This window comes from Jaculus jaculus, chromosome 7 (assembly GCF_020740685.1).
Source record: "Jaculus jaculus isolate mJacJac1 chromosome 7, mJacJac1.mat.Y.cur, whole genome shotgun sequence".
Classification (NCBI taxonomy): domain Eukaryota; kingdom Metazoa; phylum Chordata; class Mammalia; order Rodentia; family Dipodidae; genus Jaculus; species Jaculus jaculus.
The window spans coordinates 109,334,028-109,360,932 of NC_059108.1; the positions used below are offsets into that span (position 1 = coordinate 109,334,028).

The 26,905-nt window shown below is 49.2% G+C and overlaps 1 protein-coding gene across 3 annotated transcripts in view; it reads left to right on the forward strand.

Annotated features, from left to right (window-relative positions):
• Samd4a (sterile alpha motif domain containing 4A) overlaps positions 1 to 26,905 on the forward strand; it is a 251,393-nt gene that overhangs the window by 218,815 nt on the left and 5,673 nt on the right. For all 3 annotated transcript variants that reach the window (XM_045154100.1, XM_045154101.1, XM_004649204.2), the window contains 5 exons: positions 1,990 to 2,075; positions 7,754 to 7,872; positions 12,663 to 12,864; positions 14,084 to 14,210; positions 24,480 to 24,563. In XM_045154100.1, coding sequence (XP_045010035.1) covers positions 1,990 to 2,075; positions 7,754 to 7,872; positions 12,663 to 12,864; positions 14,084 to 14,210; positions 24,480 to 24,563 — 618 coding nt within the window. The remainder of the gene's footprint in view (positions 1 to 1,989; positions 2,076 to 7,753; positions 7,873 to 12,662; positions 12,865 to 14,083; positions 14,211 to 24,479; positions 24,564 to 26,905) is intronic.

Below are 26,905 nucleotides of genomic sequence, written 5' to 3' on the forward strand. Positions count from 1 at the left end.
GAAAAGAAACACTATCTCAAATTTAAATCTTCTAGAAGGACTTAAATTCATTAGAACTCTAGTATAGAAGGGGACTCACAGCTTTCCCTATAGGCAGGGTGCCAGAGGCCAGGGCATTCTTCCTGCCCTCTGCCCCTCTTCTGCATTGGATTCTGGGAAATGCACAACACTGACTAGCCCCCTATAGTAGGCTGCTGACATGTGGTCCAGCCTCCAGTCCACAGTGGGATCAGCACTCAGAAGGCCCTCACTTCTCAGCATGGCTTCTGTTTAAATTATAACTGCTGGGCTGGAGAGATGGAGAGTGCTTGCCTGCAAAGCCTAAGGATCTGGGTTTGAATCCCCAGAACCCATGCAAAGTCAGATGCACAAAGTGGCATATACATCTGGAGCTTATTTGCAATAGCTAGAAGCCCTGGAGCGCTCATTCTCTCTCTCTCCCTCTCCCCCCCCCTTTCTTTGTCTGTCTGTCTCTCTCTCCCTCTCTCTCTCTGCATACAAATAAAAACATTTTAAAAAATTAAATCCTAACTACTGTTTAAGAAGCTATAATACCCAACCTATGAAGTGTCTATGCAAAGTTTCTACATAATAATAAAGAGCTGAGTGTGGTGGTGCACACCTTTAATCCCAGCACTTGGGAGACTTCTAGAAGTAGGAGGATTGCCATGAGTTCAAGGCCACCCTGAGACTACATAGTGAATTCAGGTCAGCCTAGACTAGGGCGAAACTCTACCTCGAAAAACCAAGAAACAAGAAAAAGAAGAAAACAAAAAACTATAACACAGTTCATGCTCAGCACAGCACATCATTGAAATTAAACAATAGAAAGTGAAAATCAACTCTCCCTCTCTGTAGACGCCACCACCTCCTGCTAAGGGACGGTCACCGCTATGTCTGAGATTTCCTTTCAGGACCCTTATCATCATGTGCAAGATGAGACTGTCCATTCTTATTCTCACCGGTCTTAGATGCTTTCCTGAAACATGGCAGTGTTTCCACAAACATTACATACTTGGAATATTTCTGTTAATACAAGTAGCACCATCCCATTATACTATAAAGATTGCATACTGTCCCACTGTGTGTATAAACCAGGAATTATTTCACAATGTCTTCATAGATAATTTCCAAGCTTCTGTTACGCTGTGTGCAGAGACGTGATGCCAGTGGGCTTCTGTGGTGTGGTGGTTAGGAAGGCAGAGGAATCTAGGAGGATGGCCAGGTTTCAAGCTTGTGTCCAAGTGCAAGATCCTCTCTCTGGCTGACTCCTTTCATCCCAGTGCCCAAAGTCAGAGTCTGGGTGGCCTCTATAATGGGACAGAGTTAGCCACTGAACAAAACCACGAGAAGAGACCGTGTGCTGCATCGCCCTCTACCCACAGACTAACTCTACCCTGTCTTTCCTGGCACACCCGTGGGTGTGCAGGTGAAGCTGTGTGTGGGTAAATGTGTGCACCACTTTGAGAAAAGAACCCTGCGATGGCTGAGTGGCAGGTTTCCACTCCCGTGCACACCCACACACCTCATCGCTGAACAGAGGAGCCAGCCTCTCTCCTCCACACACAGACTCCACTGCCTCTCCACCTGGAAGAGGGTGTGCAGTTCATTCATAAAATCGTGGGGGCTTCTCGCCCACAGCAACAGAGGACTTGAAGCCCCCTTATACAGAGTCACCTGCAAAATAAGTAAATAAATAAATAAAGCCTGAGACTGTAGCTTGTCTTCTCACCAAGTGTCTGTCTCGGCTTGTGGTGGAAGGCTTCCTATAGAACGGTGTGAGTGGAGCTAACCCAAGGGTCTTCTGGCTCAGAGGTTCCTGGGATGACCGAGCGTTTGACTGCAGTGGAATGAGGAGCCTCCTGGCATTCTCTGTGAACCTTATGTAATGCCACAGGCAACAAGCCTCATAAGGTCTTGGGCCTGAAGGACATCAGAAGGAGGAAAGGCATGCATTATTCTGATTCATCTTCTTCTCCTCATTCACAGTGTGCACACAGCTCCTGGTCTCCAGACCTGACGAGGAAAATATAAGTTCCTATTTACAGCTCATAGACAAGTGTCTCATTCATGAGGTGAGTAGCAACCGGTTTTACCAAACTGTTTCACTCATTGCTTAGAAATGCATCTCAGAATTTCTATGATGTGATCCATTTGGTCTCCAACAACTTGTTTTTGACGAGCACAGGACCATTAATAATAACTCGGACAGAACTAGGCTGTGGTCGCCTCAAAGCTGGCATGTTACTTAGGGGTTAAATGTTCATCAGACCAACCACGCTGATGTGGGGGCGGAGGGAGGGATGCCTGAGAGGACTTCCAATTCTAGAAGAATCCCAGGGACTACAACGTAGGATGGCTAACATCCAGCCCCGCTACTCTACCCTGGGAGGTTTGGAGCCTTGATAGCACCATATGGAGAAACATTTTCCCTTTTAGTGAAGGAATACTGGAGGAGAAAGAGATTGGGAAAATATACAAAAGTGATGAATATGTGTTGGTAGCAGGGAAGTGTTGATGGCTGTTGGGCTGTCTGTTTGAATTTATGGGGTTTTTTTTTTGAAAAAATATGATTTATTTATTTATTTGAGAGGGAGGGAGAGAGAGAGAGAGAATGGGCACACCAGGGCCTCCAGCCACTGCAAACAAATTCCAGACGCATGCGCCCCCTTGTACATCTGGCTTACATGGGTCCTGGAGAATCAAACCGAGATCCTTTGGCTTTGTAGGCAAATGCCTTAACCGCTAAGCCATCTCTCCAGCCCAAATTTATGGTTTTTACAAAGCCTATATTTGCCATATGGAAAGAGACAGAGGCAGACTGAGGGTACCTACCAGACACTTGGAGCACAGTCTTCATGTAAGAGCCCACAGACTCATGCACATGTCTAGGCTGGTGGCTATTGCCAAGGGACACAGACTGAGGCATCCTATTTCTTCTTGGGCTCCCCCCTCCCAAAGACTTACAGAGACAAGGTATACAGAAAACTTGGGACCAGATATAAATGGAAGTAAGGTCTTTTGTTGGAATTTGACATAAGAACGAGATGGCTAGAGGCCTCCAAGCTTCCTCACACTTACTTGTTGGCAGCCAGAAGTCTAACCGGCCATTAGGGGAGGAAGTGTTCATCACAGTGGCCTGGTCCTCCTCCCTGCCTTCCCCCTCACCCTCTCAGCCAACACACGGTGGCTTAACGTTCTCGGGGTCCCACCATTCCTGTGGTCCAATGCTACCCACCCTTCACATACAGTTCACATTCTCTCTCAGGGGTTCCATCACAGCACCTCCGTCCCCGCGCCCCCAAAGCCCCTTTTCTTCTTTACAGAGTCTTCTGTACACAGCATGAACCCGTGTACCCCATGGCCCTAGCCAAAGCCCCTCTGTCACCGTGAGCACAATGGTCAGCTGCCCAGGTTGGGAATTCAGACGTGTCATCCTCTGAAATACGAGCCGTTTCAGTGTCCTGGACTTCACACTGAAAAAGAAAAGGGTGGGGGGGGACTATTTCTCCTTAATGATCTCCTCAGAACAACCAGGCCTTGCCTGGCGAGGACTGGAACCTATACTAAAGGTTTTCCTTGTATATTTAATTTAGGAAGGGACAAGGCCATACCTCCGTGAGCCCAACTGACCCTCTGCTAGTCCCAATCCTAACTCCACACTTGTTTCGCCTCGGAAGAAAGACAAAAGGCCAAAACACCCCATTGACCATACTTATTTACTGAGCATTAGGCCTTGTCCTTAGCTAGGTGGTTGACGGTGGAAGGGTGCTGGGTGAAACAAATAGAAAGTGGACGTATAGTTACTTATTTCATGACTGTGACCAAATGCCTGAACAAAAGCAACTTTTAAAAAAATAGTTTAAAATTATTTTTATTTTATTTATAAGAGAGAGGCATACACACAGAGAGAGAGAGAGAGAGAGAAAAGATGATGATGATGATGATGGGTATGCTAAGGCCTCCAGCCACTGCAAACAAACCCCAAACCCATTGTGCATCTGGCTTACGTGGGTACAGGGGAATCGAACCTGGGTCCTTAAGCTTCGCAAGCAAGCACCTTAATTGTTAAGCCATCTCTCCAGCCCCCGAAGCAGCTCTGGAGAGGAAGAACTGTTTCAGCTCATAGTGTCATGGAGGGGGACAAATGGCAGTGTTCATGGTGCAGGAGTGGCTCCTGTCCCCAGACAGGAAGTGAGGTGGCCTGATCCCCTGTCAGTAGTGGGTCAGGAAGCAGACAGATGGGGTTATGACACATGAAGCCTCCACCCCAGCAACCCACCTCCCAAAGGGTCTACAGCTTCCCAAATGAATTGTCACCAGCTAAGTGTTAGAGCACATGAGCCTGGGAAGACATTTTACATCCAAATTTTAACAATAAGTTTTCTCACGCATGATGATAAAACCACTGGCGAGATTCCCCCGCCCCCCAGGTTGCCTTGGCATTCAAAGGAGGAACAGTGGGCACCTAGCTCAGAGCTGGAACCAGGCGTTTCCTCTAGGGGGTCGGGAAGATCTCCAGGATGAGACCTATAAGTCTGTCTGTAGCGTTGTGGTAAGACTCAGCTATCAAGGGTGTGGATTCATGCTCACACCGAGTCCATACATTGGAGGAAGAGATTTGTGGGTGGGCTGGGGTAGATGGATCAGAGGAAGATTTAAGCTTCTAAAGGAAAAAAAAAAAAAAAAGGAACTCTGCATCCTCTCCCACGACCACACATTGAGACTTTTATACATGGAAGGAAAACATACCTTCCACTTCACCTCAAGTCAGTTGGATCCAAAATAATGAGTCCTTTAGCGGCCTCTTTGACCCATGTGAAAGTATTCTGATGGGTTTGCACCAGCCCTAAAGCAATGGGTTGACTCTTCTCCATCTTCTGCCACCCTGCACACCCTCCCTGGGCACCCTGAACCACAGTTTCCTTTCCATTTTTGCTCCTTGGCAGCCCCAGGTGACTCAATGCAAAGGACACTGTGTGGTTCCCATCTGCTGGTAGCTTAGAAGGACCTTTGTCATGGACAAGCAAAGGGTCTGGTGACATGTCTAGTTGAGTGAGTTCATGTCAAGATGGAGGGAGGGTGTGGTTACATTCAGCTCTGGCAGGGAAAGTGTGGTTTAAGGCTTACTATTTTAGTTTGAGAAAGAACGAGAGCATTTAGATAATTTCCCACAGCCTGGGGATAGTCTATGGGGTAACAGAGACACTCCCTGGGAAGCTGGTCATGGGGTGCACTTGAATGGGGTGACAGCTAATGTCTGGGAGTCTGGAGCCCCTTTCCTGCCAGAGCCCCCAAGGTACTGGGCTACCAGAGGAGGTGGCTGTAATGAGATGTCAGCCATTAGTGGGTCCCTCACAATGCAATGCTACTTTATAGGCACTGGACTTCAAATCCATAAGTCCCTGGAGCCAGGCGTGACCTCGCTCTGGATGTCTGTTAGCTAGGAAGTGCCACTCAGCGCCCCTCAGCTGCCAGCTCCTATCTGTAAGGGATCCTCATGTCTTGGCGCTAAGGACATAAGCTGACATCTCCGAGGAGGTGTCAACATTGCATCTTCTCAGAATCTGTGTGCCACCATAAGATGCTATATACATACTGACATCTGGAAGGACACCTACAACGTGAGCTACTTATTTATTCCTTTGGCACTTTGAAACTCAGTTGTTCTTCAAACTGACTCCAAAACAGAGAGGGGATGAGGTTGTGAGATCCTGAAGTCATTGAATTTGTGCTGCTGTTGGGCCTAAAGGTCACCATTGAGTAGCAGATGTGAGGAACACGTAGAGACCACTCCAAAAGGCTCGTCCATGTGGTCAGAAGGAACTGAGTGTTGAGTAGAGGAACTTCGCAAAGTGCATTCAGGGAGTCAGACTATTCCTATCCATATCCCGAGCCTTCCTATGAGCCACGAGTCTGGACTGGCCTCTACAAGGTATCGTGGCTAACATAGCTGCATTGTGCGTCTTGAAGATCAGGCTGGTTAGGGTTATCAAAATCAGAGTCCGGGCGCTGCCTTGTCAGTCGGGCAGGAACGCTTGCCTTGTGTCCAGTTGTTATAGGCGTGGGTGTGCAGTTGGACACTCGAACATCACCAACAAATGAGAGGGAGCATGGAGGAGAACCATATTCTCTCCTTTCTAGCCTTGAGACCCTCTGCCACACAGCCTCAGAGGGCCTGCACATCTTCCCCTAATGGGACTGTTACTGGGGCCCTTAATTGGGTATTACTCCCTGAACATCCTCAATGTCATCTGACTGAAGCCAGGATGAGCATGGGTAACAAGCTATTGATAACACACTGTGTTTCCAGTGTGATCAGCATCTTTTTGCGTGTGTGTTTGTGTGTGTGTGTGTGTGTGTGTGTGTGTGTACATGTATATTTCATTTATTTATTTATTATTTTGGTTTTTCAAGGTCTCTCACTCTAGCCCAGGTTGGCCTGGAACTCACCATGTAGTCTCAGGCTGCCTTCGAACTCACCGCAGTCCTCCTACTTCTACCTCCTGAGTGCTGGGATTAAAGGCGTGCACCACCACACCTGGCTGGTCTTTTGCTTTTGTCCTCAGTTTAGATCCTTAAGAGATGACACATCCTCGGGAGAAAATTAAGCTGTCATTTTTTTTTCTTCATTTAAGGCATCTGTTTCCTTTATGGGAAGTACACATTTAGTCTGTTACTCCAAGTAACATTTTATCGCTGCTTAAAAGATTTCATGCCTTGTTGACAAGCCCACTTGGGAGTGAACTCTGCTGCTGCCGCCCAGCGATCAGATCAGATGGGTTTCCACAGCGTGTGTTCCAGGTGTCGGTTCCAGACACTTGACTGGGGGCAGGATTCACGTATGACATGGGGGTCCCTGTTGTTTGGGACACCATGAGTCTATGATCCTCTACTTGGAGAGCCACTAAGACACTAGCTACAGACCCAGTCTTCCTAGACACCCTCCAGGCCATTCAGGCAGGGCCCCGGGGCATGGGAGGATGCTGATTTGAATCCCTGGTGAATTTGAGAGTCCCTGCATTGGAAACTTGTGATCCTGAGCTATGGTGAGTGAAAAGGCTGTGCATAAAAGGGCACATGATAGAGATGTGTTACATCACAAGACCCCAGTTGACTAGAAGCCTTGAGAAGGTCTGCCCTTTTCCTCACCTGTGGACAAGGTTGAGGTTCAGGCCTGGCACACCGGAGTTTGTCTTGGAGTACAGAGACTCCTAACTTGAGATTTCTCAGAAAAAAAAGGTCTCGGACACCCAGAGGTTCTCCTAAAGACCACTGCAGGGTGACCTCACACCATCAAGCCAATTGACTTTTAGAGCCATTTGGTTTAGAAGTCCCATTGATTATGAAAATACAGAGAGCCTGCAGACCCCAGAACATTCAACAGTCCATCTTACAGTCCGTTCTTGGCTAACAAGTAGTGTCCAGAGAGGAATCAGAGGGAGAGAAAATGAGTACAGTTGTGTCAGAAAACGCAGCCAAAAACAAGGTTGTGAAAAGCTTAACGCATCTGCATCCCAAGGCGTTCCCAATGCCATCTAAGTGGAATCTTCAGTCCAGGTGGCTCTAAATTCAATTGACTAATGTTTGGACCAGGTTGGAAAAAGGTGAAGAAAAGGTGACTGCAGAAAACCAAATCTTTTCCCCTTATTAATTACATGTTTCTCCCTCTAACGCCAGGCTGCGTCACCCATTTAAAAGTCCTGTTTTTTTTTTTTTTTTTTTGTTTTGTTTTGTTTTTGTTTTCTTGCAGGCATTTACAGAGACGCAGAAAAAGAGATTGTTGTCATGGAAACAGCAGGTGCAGAAGCTCTTTCGGTCTTTCCCTCGGAAAACCCTTCTAGACATATCAGGATATCGACAGCAAAGGAAGTATGTTGGGATTTCGTTCTTTGTAATGGTCAGTGGTTCCCGGGAGTCCTCCCTCGCTGCCTGCCTCAGTTCCAGGCAGAAAGACGGCAGGGCATCACTCCTTGTTCATGGGAACGCCCTGTGGCAAGTTCCAGGTCTCCTTGCTGAAACAGGTGGGGGAGGAGAACATTCCCAGGGGAAGATGGCTGCACGTGAACTTCAGTTAACTCAATTTACATAGTCAGGACGCCGGGGGCGGGGTATTAGTGTCGATGGGGGCGGGAAGCCAGAGCCAGTATCATTTGATAGATGCCAGCTAAGCACAGGTGGTTGACCTGCAAGGGGCAGGGGCTCTGAAAAGACAAAAGAGAGTTCTTCTATCAGCACCTTAAGTGGTAGTGTAATTCTTTTTCTCTCTCTTCTGGCTGCAGACAAGCTAATTATAGTGGGTGGCAGGGTGAAGAGCCCAGTGCTCATCTATTTTGGTCTGAGCTGCAGTCTAAGAGTGGAGCTGTGCCATTCTAGAGTTTTTCATAGTACTTGCGCTCAAAAATAAGCGTGGTCATACTTTAGAACCTGTTACCTCAAAATGGCTCGAAATTGAGAAACACCATTGCATGCTAAAGGCAAACTAGAGTGAGGGTTCCCTGGAATAATTGAGGGGAGAATGACTTGATCTTGAGCAAATGATGGGAAGGGTTGTGAGATAAGGGAGGGCTAATGCAAATACCCTTGGAAGAATCGACACTTTGTGTTAAATTTTTAAACATGAGCAGATAAATAATAATTTCTTCACTTGCACCTAGCAGGTTCTGAATTCATTTCACTTCTCGGTGCATATATAGACACTGTGTTGTTAAATTTGAGGGTATTTATTTGCATAAGTGTGCCTTATTAAAGAAGATAAGGCCAGCTGGAGTTTGTGAAAAGTCCTCATGAAAGATTTATTTAAAAATTAAAGTGTTAGCACATTCCACCATACAGATAGCCCCGTTATTTATTAAACAAACATTTATTTAGCACATACTGGGTGCCAAGTGGTATCCAAGCACTTTCAAAACAATACGTTTCAAGCTTGCAACCATCCTGTGAGGTAGAGCTGCTATTATTAACCCCAGTTCACAGATGAGCTGATAGACAGTACTGCCAGGATTTGGAACCGACAGGGCCAGTGCCAAACCCACAATCGGTGCTCCTCGCCCCTGTGGAGCCAGGCCACTGCCTTGGTCTCAGGCTGACACATAGAAGGGGCACTGCTACAAAGCTATATGATGGCTGGCCTGCCAGCCACAAGCCCTCTGGGATGGCTGGTCCCAGTGGAAGGTGCTGGATTACTTCTGCACATTGAGGATGCCAAGTGGCCTCAAAGAAAGGCAAGGCCTGTTCCTCAGCCTCCAGTCCAAGTTCCAGGCGCTCTGCCTGCACCTAGGGGAAGGGGTACTTCTTCCAACTGAGGAAAGAGGCTCCAGACCCTGCCTGCAGTACAGGCCCTGGGAGGCAAGTTTCAAGAAAAGGGCATTCATATGTTGAAGTTGAAGATAGGGCTTTAAATATTTATATTTGAGAGAGAGGGGTGAAGAGGCAGATAGAGAGAGAATATGGGCGTGCTAGGGCCTCTAGCCACTGCAAACAAACTCCAGCCACCTTGTGCATCTGGCTTTGCATGGGCTCTAGAAAGTTGAACCTGGGTCTTCAGGCTTCTCAGGCAAGCACCTTAACCGCTAAGCCTTCTCTCCATCCCTGAAGATGGGGCTTTTAATTCCTTGCTCCTCCTCATCCCCAGCCAGCCTGTCAGCCCTGCTTGTCCTTAATCCTCATCAGAAAGCCCTACTTAGGGAAGAGCATAGGCCACAACTTCCCCAGACTGTTCACAGCTATTGCTTGAATTGGGCCAGCCAGAGGTTTGGCAGACTGGAGTCCCAAAGGACCTCTTTTGAGGGACAAGATAAGAATGAATTCATTCACCAACTGTGGGTCCTTGAAGGGATGTTGCTAAACCCCTGAGAAGTATTTTATACTATCTATTGCCTCTGAGGTATTTTTACCTTATTTGTTCAGAAGACCTGTTTCTTCCATAATGTGGAGATGACTGCAGCCAAACCCTTGCTTGAATGATCACAAATCCCAAATTAATGGCTTCTTATTAATCTCATTTTATCAGAGACTTTATGCATGTCAAAGAGATGAAACCACTTAGACTGAAAAAAGCTGAGAAGGCTATGTGCAGGCGCAGGGAGCTGGAAGATGAGAAAGAAAAACTTATTTGGGTCACTGTTCCCAGAAAACATGATTATTTCATCAAGATGAGTGATCTCACGTAACCTAAGTGTTCACTCAGTTGCCAGCAGTGTCAGCCCTCAGAAAATCTGGCTTTGTAATAACCTATTGAGGATACTGCAACAGGGCACCATTCTCAGAAAGATGGCCTCATCGAATTCTGCCCCATGGCATTCTACCCCTAGAATTTTCCAGGCCCTGCTCCTCTCTCCCAAACAGCTGAGGTTCTAACCCTCGGAGTCCCGAGATCCCTTGTTTCTGCGGTGACTGCACCATCACAGAGCCCTTTGCACATTATATTGCTTAAAAATATAGTCTTGGGCCGAGCATGGTGGCGCATGCCTTTAATCCCAGCACTTGAGAGGCAGAGGAAGGAGGATTGCCACAAGTTCAAGGCCACCCTGAGACTACATAATGAATTCCAGGTCAGCCTGAGTTAGAATGAAACCCTACCTTGAAGAAAAAAAAAAAAAAAAAAACAAAGACAGTCTTTGGCTGGAGAGACAACTTAGAGGTTAAGGCACTTGCCTACAGAGCCAAATGACCCAGGTTCAACGGTTCAACTCTCTAGGACCCACGTAAGCCAGATACACAAGGTAGTGCATATATCTAGAGTTGGTTTGCAGTGGCTGGAAGCCGTGGTGCACCCATTCTGTCTCTTTCACTGTCCTCCAACCTCTCTCAAATAAATGCATAAAAATAAAATAATATATATATAGTCTTGAGCCAGACATGGGGACTCACACCTGTAATCCCAACCACTTGGAAGGCTGAGGCAGGAGGATTGATGCTAGTCTGGGCTACATAGTTAGACCCTGTCTTTAAAAAATAAAAAATAAAAAAACTTGCCTTCCTGGAAGCACAAATCATTTTAGCAACACTCATTGACTGCTGTGTTTTGCATATGAAATAACATTTTAAAAACTCAACCAAAAAGGAAAGTGAGAAAAAGTTATCCACACTAAATAAGGAGAAGAAGAAAAAAAAAAAAAAAAAACTCTTAGCTGAATACTGAATCATCTACCAGGTGGCCAAAACTGTGACTGCAAAAATCAAAGATTTAGCTTTTCACAGTTGAAAACAAAACTCCTAGTTGGCCATGTTACCTCTGTGTCCTTGGCCTCTCTGATTACCCTAATCACCTCTCTTTACCCTAATTCTTCTTTCAAATAAAACACCTTAGACCTTTGTAATAAAAGAAGAAGAAGTTAGGGCGATGAGCTCAACAAATAGACCAAGAACCCAAGAGGATCTATCCTGCCCTTCCGACTAGACTTTAGAACACTTAATTTGGCCACAAAAAGCCTGAAGGTAGAAAAAGACAAGCCTGGATTTCTCATCCTAGCCCTCTCCCCTTAGGAAATATAGGAATTTACGGTAACACAGAAACATTTCTGAGAGCTTTTGCACTGCCAGCTCAGACGGCCCTCACACACACGCATGCACGGCTCTCTCTTGCTCAGGAAACGACGGCTCTGCAGCCCCCCACCCCCTTCCACCCCTAAAACTACGTCAGCCTGTCTGCGGAGTCTCCTCGGGCTGGGTACTTACTCCCCGGTGAGGCTGAACAGGCGAGTCTGCTCCATCTAGTGGCCGTTGGGAGTAGCGCATCCAACCCAACCCCTGTGAATAACTAAAGCTGACTCTCTTGGAAAGAATGTGCTGGTTCCTGAGACCCTGCTGGCTGCTGCGCAACCTCCCAGAACCTGGGGCTGGTGCGGAAGACAAATTCTTCAGCACTGAGCTCACCCGGCTAGCGGGAGCGGTCTCTTGTGTGGACCTGGAGAAGAAAAGAAGGGAGCCATTCCGGCCTTGGAGAGGCCCTGTGAGCAAGGAGCAGAGCGCATGCCTTAGGTTCAGGGCACTTGCACACGTTGCCATCTCGCGCCCCCACCCTCATCGCTGGAGTCAGACCGACAGGTGGCCTGGACTCACTCCTTCATTCATCCAGCCCGCACTGACTGTGCCAGGGTCTGATCCAGACACGGAACAAAGGACAAACGCCTTCCTTTTTCTTACTGAGCTTGAATTTTGGGGGGGGGGGGCTCGCTCCAAGTTTGCCCTTCAGTCGGACCAATCCGAAATGGACCACACAGTACAATGGAAGGAGCACTGGGATCAAGGGAGGTCCAGTTCTGGTCCTGGCTCTGCCTCTGTCTTGCCGTGGGGTGTGAGGGCATGGAAGTCTTTTCTTTCCTAAAAGGCATCCATCCCCTCGTCGACAGCAGCGTATGTTGGACCAGAGAAGGCTGGAGAGGATGCTGGTTCGCCTTTGGGGCGCATACTCCAGGGCTGCCCCCTGCTGGCTGTACCGCCTTAGCAAAATGCTCTGGCTGTAGAGGTAGAGCACCTGCTTTCGTACCAGCTGAGGAGCACTGAGGAAGGGAATGTGTTTTAATCATGACCTGTCTATGTCACAGAGCTCCCAGTAGGCCTCTTAACCGTCAGTCCCAAGAAGATACCCTGCCACCAGCCTGGGCTGCGCAGAGGTGAAATGTGGCTGACAGCAGAATCCTCTCTCCTTTCTCTTGCAGTCGTGGTTTTGGCCAGTCCAACTCCCTCCCGACGGCCGGATCTGTGGGTGGTGGCATGGGCAGACGGAACCCGCGCCAGTACCAGATCCCATCTCGGAATGTCCCTTCAGCCCGCCTTGGCCTCTTGGGCACCAGTGGATTCGTAAGCTCCAATCAGCGCCACACCACCACCAACCCCACCATCATGAAACAAGGAAGACAGGTTTGTTCTGTCCTGGGAAGCAGGGAGGTCCACCGAGGGCAGGGTTAGGAGGCTTTAGGGTTATGTCCCTCCCAGATGACCTCAGGGTGGTGAGGGAGGCCTCCAGGTCTGAGCTGAGGGACAGCTGAACACTTGCCTCCCAGGTAACCAGGACTGTTTGTATTGTTTCCCTGGAGACCAAGCAGCCCATAGTTGTGCTGGGGACCCTGCATGTGCGGCCCCTTTAAACAGACCTGCAAAACCTGGGCCTTCTTTATCTTGATCTGGGCCCCACCCCAACACACACGATCCCCTCAAGGGACTCAAGGACCTTGAGTATTTAAGGAGCTTTCTTTGCCTTTTTATGGGTGACAAATAGTTCTTGGGTCAGGGTCCTGGCTGTGCTGGAGAATGCACGGGTTAAGTCTGAGAGGTGTCAGAGGGAGAGTTGACACATTTCCCTGCCGGTCAAGGCCAGGCTGCACCTCGCTGGGTGATTGTGAATGACTTCTCTGTCCCATGGCCTCTTACTCATGCGCCCCCAAGCCTGGGTGAGGCTGTGCACCTTGACCCAGAGGCTGGAGAGACACATGCAGGTCTGAGGCTCCTCCTTCTCATGAGAAGCTGGGAGAGAAGAGATTGGCTTCAGAGCAGGAAAGCCATTCCAAGAGACAGGAGAGGGAGTGGTGAGCATCAAAGAAGTCCCATTTTCCTGCCGGTCACTCACAGCCCCTGATCAGGTCAAGGTCAAGCACTGTGCAACAAGCTACACCCGGGGCCTGCCTGTTGCCAGCACAGGGGGCTTTTGTTGTTGTTGTTGCGGGTTTGTTTTTTTTTTTTTTTTTTTTTTCACCTACTTGTTGTGAAATGAATTGTAGGAACCTCAAGAAAATTAAAAGCCCAGAAATCAGCCCCATGCTCTTTGTTACAAAAATCTGTAAAATGCCCTCGTTTCCTAGAAACATGACCAGAAAAGGCAACAAAATGGTATAAAGGGAGGTTGGTGATAGGCCCAGAGTAAAGCTGAAGCTTAGGGCCAGGCCAGGCGGGAGAAGGCAGGGAACGAACAGATCTAAGTCCTTCTCCCTACAGACATTTGGATGGTTGGCACTGGCCTGCGAATCCCCTTTCTAGAATTTTCCTGGGACATCTGCCTCTTGAATTCCAACCAGGGCTCTGCTTCCCAGCCTCTCCCCGAGGTGGCTGGACTAATGTCCCTCCCCCTTGCATCTCTCCTTAGAACCTCTGGTTCGCCAACCCTGGGGGCAGCAACAGCATGCCCAGCCGCACCCACAGCTCCGTGCAGAGGACCCGCTCGCTGCCTGTGCACACTTCCCCGCAGAACATGCTGATGTTCCAGCAACCAGGTAGGGCCCCACTGGCGTGTGACCCCTCCCTTCCTTCTCCCCTGAGACCGGCCAGGGTGGGGGGTGGGGGGTGGTGAGAGATGCCAGAATAGATACCCTGGTGACCCAGCCGGAAAGTGCTGAGCCTCAACTGTCACCACACATTCTTTCAAGCTGGTGGAAGTCTTTCCTTTTTTAAACTGTGCCCTGCCCACATGATCAGAGGCTGCCTGGCCGGGAGCCAGCACCTGCAGCCCCAGAGTCAGTTGCAACCCAATGGGGGATATTTTTGATACTTGTCAGCTTTCTAGATTGATTTAATCAGTGATCTCACTGGAGGAGTTCCATGGAGAGAGAGAGAGAGAGAGAGAGAGAGAGAGAGAGAGAGTGTGAAATGATAGTGAGACAGAAAGAAAACTGGATTATGTCGATGCTGCTTTGAGATTGCCTTGGAACACAGTGAATGTTGGACTAGCCATCTGTCCTTTGCTTGGTTCAAGAGCAACTTGACATAGTGATTTTTTTTTTTTTTTCAAGAGGTAGGGTCTCACTCTGGCTCAGGCTGACCTGGAATTCACTATGTAGTCTCAGGGTGGCCTCGAACTCACGGCGATCCTCCTACCTCTGCCTCCCGAGTGCTGGGATTAAAGGTGTGCGCCACCACGCCCGGCGACATAGTGATTTTTAAGATCAGCCTGGGCTACAAAACTCCAAAAAGAGTGGCTGGAGCGTTTGTTCAGTTGCTGAAGTACTTGCCACATAAATAAGAAAACCTGAGTTCAGATCAACAGCACAGATTGAAAAAGCCAGGTACCGCAGTGTGTCCTCGACATCCCAGTGCTGAAAAGTAGGGACAGGAGGATCCCTGGAGCTTGCAGGCCACGCTGGTCTAGCCAAATCAGTTAACCCCATGTTCAGTTAAAATGCTGCTTAAAAAAAATTTCTTTTAAGTGAAAGAGTGATTAAGGGAGATACCCAATGTCAGCCTCTGGTCTCCACACATGCACACTCATGCATACATGTATGCCCACATACATATGAATACCAATACACACACATGCATGCAAAAATTAATTTTTAAAATTAATTTAATTTATTTACTTACTTATCTATTAGAGAGAGAGGATGGGCATGCCAGGGCCTCTAGCCACTGCAAACAAGTTCCATTTACATGAGCCACCTCGCGCATCTGGCTTACTTGGGTACTGGGGAATTGAACCTGGGTTGTTAGGCTTCACAGGCAAGCACCTTAACTGTTAAGCCATGTCTCCATTCCCCCCCCAAAAAAATTAATTTTTAATTTAGAAAAAAACTTGAGAGGCTGGAGAGATGGCTTAGCGGTTAAGGCTCTTGCCTGCAAAGCCTAAGACCCCAGGTTCAGTTCCCCAGAGCCCATGCAAGCCAGATGCACATGGTAGCACTTGTAGGTAGAACTTGGAGTCCATTTGCAGTGGCTAGAGGCCCTAGAATACCCGTTCTCATTTCCTCCCTCTCTCTCAAGATTTAGAAAACCTTGACTTCAAGTCAGTTACACCAGCTCACCATGCCCCCTAAAACAGGTTACATGAATTATGTTACATATTGCCCACAGATCCTTGAGTCCTTTCTCTGTGCAAGCAGAAATCTCCAGGGTCATGGGTAACCACCCTTAGACACACACACCATCACTGCTGCCCCAGAGATGTGCCCTGACTCCAAGGACAATGCTCCCCTCCCCCTGCAATGGGAGCACTGTGGACCTCAGGGAATGGAAGTGTCCTGTGGCCTTGGGGTGGGTAAGAAAGTGTCTTGGAATTGGAACTAAGCTTTAAGGGGCAGAGGTGAAAAATGGAAAGAGGGCAGGCAGCATTTACAGGCGGAGGGATTCCAGTAACAAGAGTGAACACGTACAGAACTTCCAGCATGTTCTGGAAGCCTGGCTTGTCAGAATACCCACTGACAGACCAAGCTGGGGGAGTTTGGGTCCAAGCTGAGATGCCCAGACTCTGTCCCCTCCCTGTGAGGGTCTATAGGAGATGTGGAGCTTGGGACCTGGCAGGCATAGGGTACAGGGGAGCCTGGCTGGAGGTGGAGTGGTGAAGAGAATGTTAGAAGAGGGGTCTCCTCCCTAGGAGAGGAAGTTACTAACAGGTCTGACACCTGTGAAAACGGCTCTGTGACTTGACTCTCAAAGTCTCCTCATTTGTTCACTTTTGTTTAAAGCTCCTTTTTTTATTGTTTCTATAACCTGGAGCTATTTTGTTCCTTAGAAGAAATGCTGCACACTTTAGAGTTTTTTAAAGGCCTTCTTTCTGGGTCATTTAGTCCAATCCTTTGTTTTCAAACAGAATTAGGTAGACTCTACTGCCAAGGCACACACATCTGGGCTTGAAGACACCCCAGGTATATCATATTTCACCCTGCCTTCGCCCCAAGACTACAGCCGTCCCCTGGTAACCTCACTGGGGCCCTGGCACAGCTGGCTGGTCTCCTTCAAGCCCAAATATACCTTGGCCGTCTCCCTGTTTCCTAACTGCTTTTTTCCTCCCTCACCTCTGTCAGTCCTCCGGCCTCCCACCTCGTGCCCGTTATTCTTCCCCCCAGTTTGCCTCGTCTTCATTAGGAAGGTCAGGGCGAGAGCCCATCTTCTAGAACAGGATCATCCATGAGCGCTCTGGGTCTACCGAGATGAATCTCAACTTGGGACTTGTTTCCCCTCCACTGCTGTATAGCAGGCCACATGGCCAGCACGTGTTCAGGGCAGCTAGGATTCTCAGAACATCGTCACACCAAACCTCTCATTCTCATGTTTAAAGATTCAAATAGCACAGAAGAGCTTACAAGGAAAGATGTGAGCCTCCCCCACCCACCCCAGGTCCCAGTCCCACGTTCCAGAAGCTACCATCTCTAGTTAAATCTCCTTAACATGCTAGACATAGAACTTGGGATTCCTTGGGGCTTTTTAAAATATTTCAGTTTTATTTATTTATTTGACAGAGAGAGAGAGGAGAGAGAATGGGTGCGCCAGGGCCCCCAGCCACTGCAGACGAACTCCCGACGCGTGCGCCCCCTTGTGCATTTGGCTAACGTGGGTCCTGGGGAATCGAACCTGGGTCCTTTGGCTTTGCAGGCAAACACCTTAACCACAAAGCCATCCCTCCAGCCTTCCTTGGGGCTTTTTAAAGAAGTGCTTTCCTGGGCCTCATTAATGCCTTAAAGGGGATCACAGCATTTCTCATACTAGCCAAAACACAGGAACAAGGCTACTTCATATTTCCAGCATGCAGATAAGCTAGGGATGCCCTAAGGGGCCATTCCAGGTTCTGCCCCACACACTCAGCACCTATTGTGTAGCTCCTAAGGGATGTGGCCAGGAAGTATGAGGCAGGGCACAGCCAGGACCACAACCAGTCACTGAAGAGAAAGAACGGTACAGAAAGTCTCTGTGAAAGACAGCACTCCTTGGCCTTGGCACAGCCTCCAAGAGCATCCCCTGCCCTGCCCAACCCAATGTCAAGACCAGCAGTGACTGTGAGAGCCTGTGCTGCCTCCTGAGGAGGCAGCTTCCTTCACAAAGATGGTTCTTGCCTCCAAGCCAGGCCAGATGAGACCTGTCTCGGAGAGAGAGCCTCTGGAAGTAGGCCTTTCTCAAAGCAGCCCAACCTGGCCAGCCACGAGACTTCTGGGGGCTTGTGGCCAGGTGCTAGGACAGGACCGTGGGAATCATATCAGCAAGGCAGAAAGTAGCTTTCATCTCTATACAAATAGGAGTAACCGTGTATGCAAAATGGTCTAGTTGTATATGAGCAATGCAAAATCAACTACTCAGAAAACTGCCCGACACTGTAAGGCAATGTTTTCCTACTGGCCCCTAGATGTCTTCAAAGCATCCACATGCAGTCATGTGGCCAAATCTTTATGACTATGATGCGTTCTAACAAAGTGCTGATTCCATGAACTGACAAATGGTTTCATCCTGATGAATGTCCAAGAGTCTCTAAAGAACAGTCAGAGCGCCTTGGAGATTCTCTCCAGCAGTTTCTGCTTCGCTGCCACGTGAACAGGTTTCAGGTGTGTCTCAGGACCAGCAAGAGGACCAGCAGGTGATCGCTTCAGCCTGCCTGTCTCTGTGACAAGTAGAAACACTCATCAGGGCCTCCAGGAGCAAAGAGGACGAGACCCGAGATACTAAAGGGGACTGGAGCTCAAAACACATGTGGCATCCAGCAAGAGTGCCACGCTGCTCACAGAGGCAGGGTGCTTTCCCGCCTGGAAACAAGCTTGGAAGTTGCTCGGAGGATGAGCCTTTCTTTTGAATACAGTTCTGTTCCTGCTGAGCCTGGCTCAGTTGCCCCTGAGATTCTGTCAGAGAGGGTCTCAGAGTGGCTCTGGCCTGATGTTCGGAGGTCATGATGGTTCCTCACTGCCTGCCCCTCCCCTGGGGGTGGTACTGAAGAGAAAGGACAGCTAAACCCACAACAGACTTGAAAACCCAGCATCAAGGTGGACCTGACAGGATTGAATTCCGAACATTGGGTCCTTCACTTGTGCAAAGCCACTACAAACCACCCTTGGCACAAGGCTATGTAGGTGTTGAGATGGATAAGATGGCACCTTTCGTGGCAGCAATTCTTGATGTGACATCTGTCCCCCATGTGTTACCTCGTGATTAGGCTCCCCCGTCCTTAGAATGCTGCATACCTTGGGGCATGAAACTCTGGGCTGTTATTGCTCATTTCTTACTCAGTAGGAACTTCCATCCTTCTAGAGAACTTGCCCTGGAGAGCATGCCACTGGTGGTTTGGGTTCATGAGGGGAGTGGAGGCGGCTGCCACCCACAGGCAGAGACCCGAACAGGGTGCCACATACACTGTGTGGTAAACATTTGGTCCTGTGATTAGATAAATGTAGGCAAACAACTTGGCTCAGCAGGGCTGGTCTCCGTCCTCAGCTGGACAAAACGGTGTGAGATCACCTGCCACTACATTCTTCTCATCACTTTTCATGGAAGTGTGGGTCCCAGAGGACTACCACTGCCCTTATTTCTGCGTGTCCAGATACGGTCCCGAGGCCACCAGAGGAAGGTCACGTTTCCTACAGCTGTCTCTGGCACAGCTCCTCCACTGGCCACAGCCACCTCTGGGTCATCAGCTCGCTCCGCCTGCTTCCCGTTGTCCTGCCCGGCTAGTTCTTCTCCTCTTGTCCCCCCATCCCTTTCTTCTTGGTCCCCATCTCTCCTCAGCGTGGCAGGTAGGGTCCTCTGTCCCCTTCAGTGCCAGCCTGTCTTTCTCACTGTCTCGCCTTCAGCCGGCCTGGCCTCTCACGTAACCGAACGCAAAGGCTTTTCAGCAGAGCAGGCTCAGTGGACAGCACCAGGAGGGGTCATAAAGGTTTTCCTTGAGTCCCCCGGGCTCTTGCTTACTCTAAAGTCTGGAAGCAACCACCTTCTTCCTCCAGTCTCGGGCCTCTCGGAGGGCTGCAGAGTTGCGTAGGCGCCATCAGGGACAAGACCACGTGTCTGTCTCTTTAAGTGGAGCCCACACCAGCGCCTCTGGAAGGAAGGGGCAGCAGCTCCATCCCAGAACCTCTCGAGACTACACAACTTTGTACATGTGGGCGATCTGAAAAGACAAACATCGGAAGTCTCAAGCTAGCCTTTGACCCTCACTAAGAACCCTCCCGAAGCCCTGGGACGGTCTAATGGCAAGGGCAAGCATCCCTACCTCGGGCAGGTTAAGTATTCCTATCCAAAGTGCTCAGGGCCAGAGTTTCAGAGCTTTTCAGATTTGAGAATATTTGCACACACACTTTACCCGGATCTGAAAATCTGAAATGCTCCAAAATCCAAAACATTCGTGGCATTCTCTCAGCACATAAAAACTTCAGATTTCAGATCAGGGCCCCTCGGCCTGTGCTCAGAGCTGTCATCTGGGCCTGGTGGAGCCCCAGCAGAGGAGGCACGGCTCAGCACTTTCCTCCCTTCATCATCCCACATGGAGGATCTGCAGCAGTGCCTGCCCTCGCTGTTACCTCTGGGGTCTCGATTAACAGGGAAAGAGACTGGTTGACATGGCCCCTGGGCCAGCAGCTGCCCTACTACCCCTTGGGCTTTGGCTGGGGTTCTGCCCACCAAGCCACACATGGTTGAGGGGTTCTAGCCAAAGACAGAAGCTTTCAATCTCCCTGATTGGCCTCTTTGTCTTGTGTGTACAACAAGATGCCATGGGTCTGTCTTACCCGATACACAATTAAAAAGTCACACTAAGGGGGCTGGAGAGATGGCTTAGCGGTTAAGGCGCTTGCCTGCAAAGCCAAAGGATCCAGGTTCCATTTCCCTGGAACCACATAAGGCAGATGCACAAGGTGGCGCATGCGTCTGGAGTTTGTTTGCAGTGGCTGAGGCCCTGACATGTCCATTCTTTCTCTCCCCTTCCCTCTCCCTCTATCTGTCTCTTCCTCTCTCTCCCTCTCTCTCTCTCTCTCTTTCTCAAATAAATAAAAATTTTTAAAAAATTAAGTCACGCTAATAGGAAACTGCAATGGGAACATGTGGGCTTCTCCGGGATGTAGAATTTTCCAGAGCCATCCCAAGTTTGGTGGGGGTTATGGCTCCCCAGAGTGTCAGAACGAAGAGCTGGGGACAAAAAGAAAAGCAAGCAGACCAACTTCCCACCTAAAAGAGCAGCCAAGACGGTTTGGAGATTGTGGAGCCGAGAGCCCTGCACTTCTCAGCCCCCTTTCTGGAACACGCAATCCCAGGCTTGGAAAATGGCATTTTGCTGCGTATTGGCAAGAAATCCTGCAGCTGAAACACTTCTCTCCAAATGTCGAGCATCTTTATTTATCCAAATCTCTCCACAGTGTTTGTTTAAAGGGGAGCGCTGGAGAGTAAACTCAATCTTACAATGAGCATATGGATGGCTATAATTGCTGAGGTTTGTTTTTTTTTTTACATATTTGCTAACTAGCTATATATAAAATTGTGTTTCTATTTTATAGGTTTCACACCCCGAAGGCTGCTAATTTTTGCATGCATATGATTTTCACATGAATGGATGAAAATACGAAAATACCTCTTCCCTCTTAGATGGTTTCATTGCCCCACCCTGTTCTTAGCAGCAGCTCCTGGGTAGAGGCGGAGGCTGCTGCCCCTCCCTCTGGCTCTCAACTTTCCTGGAAGCTTGACGGGCCTCCATCCACTCGGGAGTTGGCAGATAGTTTTCCAAACCCATGAATGCTGAAACTTGCACCAGAAATGCCACGAACTGCTCCCCAGTGCTTCTCATGTTGATCGCTTTGCCAGCCTCCGCTTGGGGAATTTTCAATGATGGAAATGACATCTGCCTCTGAATTAGATGGTTGTGGGGGAACCCAAATTACCAAAAAAAAAAAAAAAAAACTTAATAATCTTAATGTATAGCATGTCAGGGAAACAAATGCTTTGGTCTAGCCATTGGTTTCAATTTCCTATCCCACCAAACCACCAACCTCCCTTCCATTTCTCTCACTCTCTTTCTCTCCTCCCCCCAGCCAAGAGAGAAGGAGCAGACAAAGGGCCTCAAGTCTAGCCCAGAGCATAGCATCCTTTCCCCAAGATCACACAGAAAGGCAGAGAGCAATGTTGGGACTTCCCAGTCACCCAGAACACTCCTCATGCCACATCAGTTCCAGGACATTTTTCTGCCCCTTTCCATAAGATATCACAGTTCTTGGCCGCAGGTTGCAGAAGCCGGGGCTGGGCTTTGTGGGAGCCTCAGAGGTAGTAAAGCGTTGCCGCTGCCCATGAGGCACATCCAGCACTTAGAGGCATTCCAGGATGTCTGGGGATGAGTGATGGGAGGGTGCTGACAATAAAAAGCCCTGACTGGAAAGAGGAAGAGCAACCCCCGCTCCCTGACACACACACACACACACACACAGAGAGAGAGAGAGAGAGAGAGAGAGAGAGAGAGAAAGAGAGAGAGAGCTCTGCTTCACACTGGGGAAAGTTGAAGTCTGGGGAGATGGAGCGAGTCTTAGATTACTTCAGACAGTGAGAGCCAATCCCCCAACTGCCATGGAGTAGACATCACAGCCTTTTCTTATTTTTTTTTTTTGTTTACTTTTATTTATTTAGTTAAGAGAGACAGACAGAGAAAGAGGCAGAGAGAGAATGGGTGCACCAGTGCTTCCAGCCGTTGCAAACAAACTCCAGATGCGTGCGCCCCCTTGTGCATCTGGCTAATGTGGGTCCTGGGGAATGGAGCCTTGAACCGGGGTCCTTAGGCTTCACAGGCAAGTGCTTAGCTGCTAAGCCATCTCTCCAGCCCCACAGCCTTTTCTATTAACATGCTTGGAGACTGAGGGTGGTGACATTCATGGCAGTCACCAAGGTGGGCAAGAAGACACAGACCCTGGAGTCAGGCTCCATTTTGTCCTAACCGTGAGCTACCTGTCTAGTCTTGGTCCTCTGGGAACCCCACTGGGAGCTGGGTTTGTTGGGTGATGAAAGAGCTGGCATAGCTACAGTGCCCAGCACAGTCCCCAACCCACAAGGGCACACCCCAGTCTTGGGGTTTCTTAGCCTGCTCTTCTTCGAGAAGCAGAAACAGGGGGAAGTCAGTTCTGCTCTGACGACTCCAGCCCTAAACTGGGGGAGGCCGAAGGTAGCGCATGACACATCAAGAGCTAGTGAAAGAAAGGAGAGGCTGGAGAGATGGCTTAGCGGTTAAGGCATTTGCCTGCAAAGCCAAAGAACCCAGGTTCAAGTCCCCAGAACCCATGTTAGCTAGATGCACAAGGGAGTGCATGTGTCTAGAGTTCGTTTACAGTGACTAGAGGCCCTGGCACACCCATTCTCTTTCTCTCCCTCTTTCTCTGTCAAATAAATAAACATAAAATATTTTCAAAAAATAGAAAGGTGGACTGGAGAGATGGCTTAGTGGTTAAGCACTTGCCTGTGAACCCTAAGGACCCCGGTTCAAGGCTCGATTCTCTAGGACCCATGTTAGCCAGATGTATAAAGGGGTGCATGCATCTGGAGTTCATTTGCAGTGGCTGGAAGCCCTGGCATGCCCATTCTCTCTATCTGCCTCTTTCTCTCTCTGTCATTCTCAAATAAATAAATAAAAATGAACAAAAAAAAAATAGAAAGGAGAGGGCTGGGGTGATGGCTCAGCAGTTAAGACACTTATCTACAAAGGCTAATGACCTGGGATCCATTCCCCAGTACTCACGTAAAGCCTGATACACTAATAGGAACATGTGTCTGGAGTTCCTTTGCAGTGGCTAGAGGCCCTAGCGTGCCCATTTTGTATGTGTGTCTCTCTCTCTCATTGCAAATAAATAAATACAACTATTTTTAAGGGCCAGGGAGATGGCTTAACAGTTAAAGCCTTTGCCTGCAAAACCAAAGGACCCAGGTTTGATTCCCCCTGGACCCACGTAAGACAGACGCACAAGTGTATGCATCTGGAGTTCATTTGCAGCAGTTAGAGGCCCTGGCATGCCCACTGTCTCTCACTCTCACTCTCTTTCCCTCACTCCTTCCCCCTCAAATAAATAAATTTTTTTTAAAAATTAAACTAGAAAAGAGAAAAAATGTATAGTGCTGGGGAGTATAGTACTTTGGAAAATACAGTTGAAACTCAGCTGTGAAGTCAGGGGAAGAATGAGCCAGAGGAGCATTCTTGGGCCGGCATTCCAGGAGCAGCAGTGCAAAGGCCCTTTGTAGAAGCGGGCGCGCAGTGGAGCAGAGGAAGGGCAGAATTTATGAACACAGAGAACAAGAGGCCACACAGGGCCTTGCAGACCATGGCTGGGAGAAGGCTCTTATGATGACGGGAAGGCCACTGGAGTGAAGCTTATGGCTGTGATCAGCAATTTGTTTAAATAGTTTGTTTTTATTTATTTATTTGTCAGAGAGAGAAAAAGAGAGAGATGGAGAGAGAATGGACACGGCAGGGCCTCCAGTCACTGCAAACGAACTCCAGATGTACGTGCCACTTTGTGCATCTGGCTAATGTGGATCCTGGGGAGTTGAACCTGGGTCCTTTGGCCTTGCAGGCATATGCCTTAACTGCTAGGCCATCCCTCCAACCCTGATCAGCTATTTTTAATCAGCAGCTTTCTCTCAGCCGGCCTGTGTCCTTGGTGGCCCCTGTGTCTAATAGACCTCAGAGGTTGGTTACCCTTCACACCAGCCCTGAAGGTCCCATGAGTCCTCCTGGGGGAGGTACGCCAGACCCAAACCCTGGAACCAGATGACATCATACATTCTTGTCCTTGGAGTCCCTGCTACCAACATAACCCTATGTTCCCCCACCCCCACAGAATTCCAGCTTCCAGTGACTGAACCTGACATCAACAATAGGCTGGAGTCGTTGTGCCTCAGTATGACTGAGCATGCCCTGGGAGGTGAGTATGCCCCCCCCCTTTGAATGCCTTCTTTGCCACATGCCTGGGACAACTATTAGCCATCTGCTGTCTGCACCCTGGCACCAGCTCAGGGGCATGGGCAGGGGACAAGGAGAGCTGGCAGGGGACAAGGAGAGAGTAGCTTGGTGTGCCATTGGACCCATCCCTCTACATCTCCGCATGCTCCGCAACTCCTTTTCTGGGAGTCGAGCTGTGAGTCAGGGACCTGGAAGCCAGCGAGGCCAACGTCATGCCCCTCTCCATGGAAGCCCCGCCCCCAGTGCGCGTTGGAAGCCTACAGCAGTGGTCCTAGCCAAACACTGTGGGCGTCAGACGCACACAAGACGCGGCTTTTCTGTGGGAACAACCCCCACGGTATTGGCTACGTTCCTGCTCGGCCCTGGATCCCCCAGTCTGGGCCAAGCGTATCCCATCGTGCTCTAAAAATAGAACGTTTGAAACAAAGATCCCTGCTTGTTTTTATATCTCCCTGTTGCAAACGGCTTGCATGACACCTGGAGCCCCAAGCTGTCTGGGCTGTCCTTTGCCATGTGACAGGCACACAGATTGGATACACCCTCATGCCTGCTCTGGAGCCAGGAACATGGGTCCCCCAGGGTGCTTGCTTAGACAGCCGTCCCTCACCTCCATCAGGCTGGCCTGCAGCATGCCACCCCCCCACCCAGCACTTAAAGCTGTCCTGGGGGCTTCAGCACCCTCCTGGCTTGACTTTCCATGCCCTTCTCCAGACCTACACATTTGTGGAGAGTTGGCAGTCATGGGAGAGGAGGTGAAATGTCCAGCTCTTCCTGCCAACCTCCTGCGAACCCAGCAGTGCGCCCTCTGGCGGCGGTGGGCAGAAAAGCTGTTGTCAGCTACTTGCTCCCAAGAACTTTGTCTGCGGGCCTCTTGGCTTTGAGACATTTAGTCTCTACACACTAAAAACTGTGTGCAAATGCAATCTTGTCCTAAACCCAGACAGTAAGGAAATATCCTGCGTGAAGCAGAGAGGAGGCCTGGAACTCCACCCACCACCTCTGTACTAGGAGGGCCACTGGGATTTCACAGGTCTTCAGAAAAACATCTAAGGCAAAATTCTTAGGCTCTCTATGACCTCCCCTGGGGTTCTAGGAATCCCCCTGCTGGCACATGGATACCAGAACTTTCCCTTCATCATTGGGAGGCAGGTGCCACCAGCTCCTCCTCTCTGCCATGTCCACACCCCCTTGTGAACCATGGGAGACCACCCAAATATGGGCCCACAAGCCGTGGCATGGCCATTCAGTTGAATGAATAGCAGCCAGCCTTAAAAGGCAAAGTAGTACCAGTGCATGGATGAGCCTTGAGAGCATTACACAGAACGAAACGAGCCAGGTGTCCAAGGCCGCAGCCTGGGATTCCACTGAGATGAAATGCCCAGCCCTGCCTTCTCGCCCCATGACCACAAGCCATGAGGGGAGCCAGGCTCTGTGTTTTACTGTACGAGAGTCCCCCAGGCCTAATGTATATCTCAGTTAATTGCCATTCTGGAAAGTCTTATCAAACTGTTAAGAACTACCATTATCATCGTTTGTGGCAAGAATGCCAATTACTCTTTCTTCAAGGGAAGTTTTCATTGAAAAGACTTCATATTTTTCTTTTCAGCCTGTCATTCTATTTTTTACAGAATACCACTCGGAACTTATGGGGTTTTGTGAGTGTTTTCATCTTATTAATCTTATAAGCCTTCTTTATTGCCCTATTTTTTTTCTCAATAATCACGTCTGGTGGGAAGCCTCTTAAGCAGCTTCCTGGGCAGAAGTTGTAAATCAAGTCCAGGGTGGCCTAGCCTGGCACAGTGCCAGGGTACACTTCCACTATGACAGCGCCTCTCTGCCAGCCAGCCCATATCAGCTGCCCCAATGCCAACAAGTTAAATCATTTTTACAGAAAGACAAACAGCTAGGGAGAGGGAAGAGGAACTTCATGCTCTGCTCCGCTCATGACTCAGGAAGGAAGGAGGACGCTGTCAAGTTCCCGGGACAAGGCATCCCAGATGACCATGCTGGTCCTTTGGTGCAGGCATCTCTGCTCTTCTTTCGAGTCCTTGGCACCTGCCGCCACTTTTCTCTCAGCCTTCCTTCCCCATCTCTTCTCTGCCTGAAGCGCCTCTACAAGAGCACTCTGGTGGAAACACCTTTGCCATCTTGGTTTGTGGATCTTTCTGAGACGTTTTCATTGGGATGTCTGGGCTTTGCTCAGGGTGTGTGGTCCACAGTATTCCTGTTTGGGATGGTAACTCACCAGGCCTGGCTGTTGTCTTCCTCCAGTGGAAGGGCTTTGTGTGTCACAGAAGGGAGGCG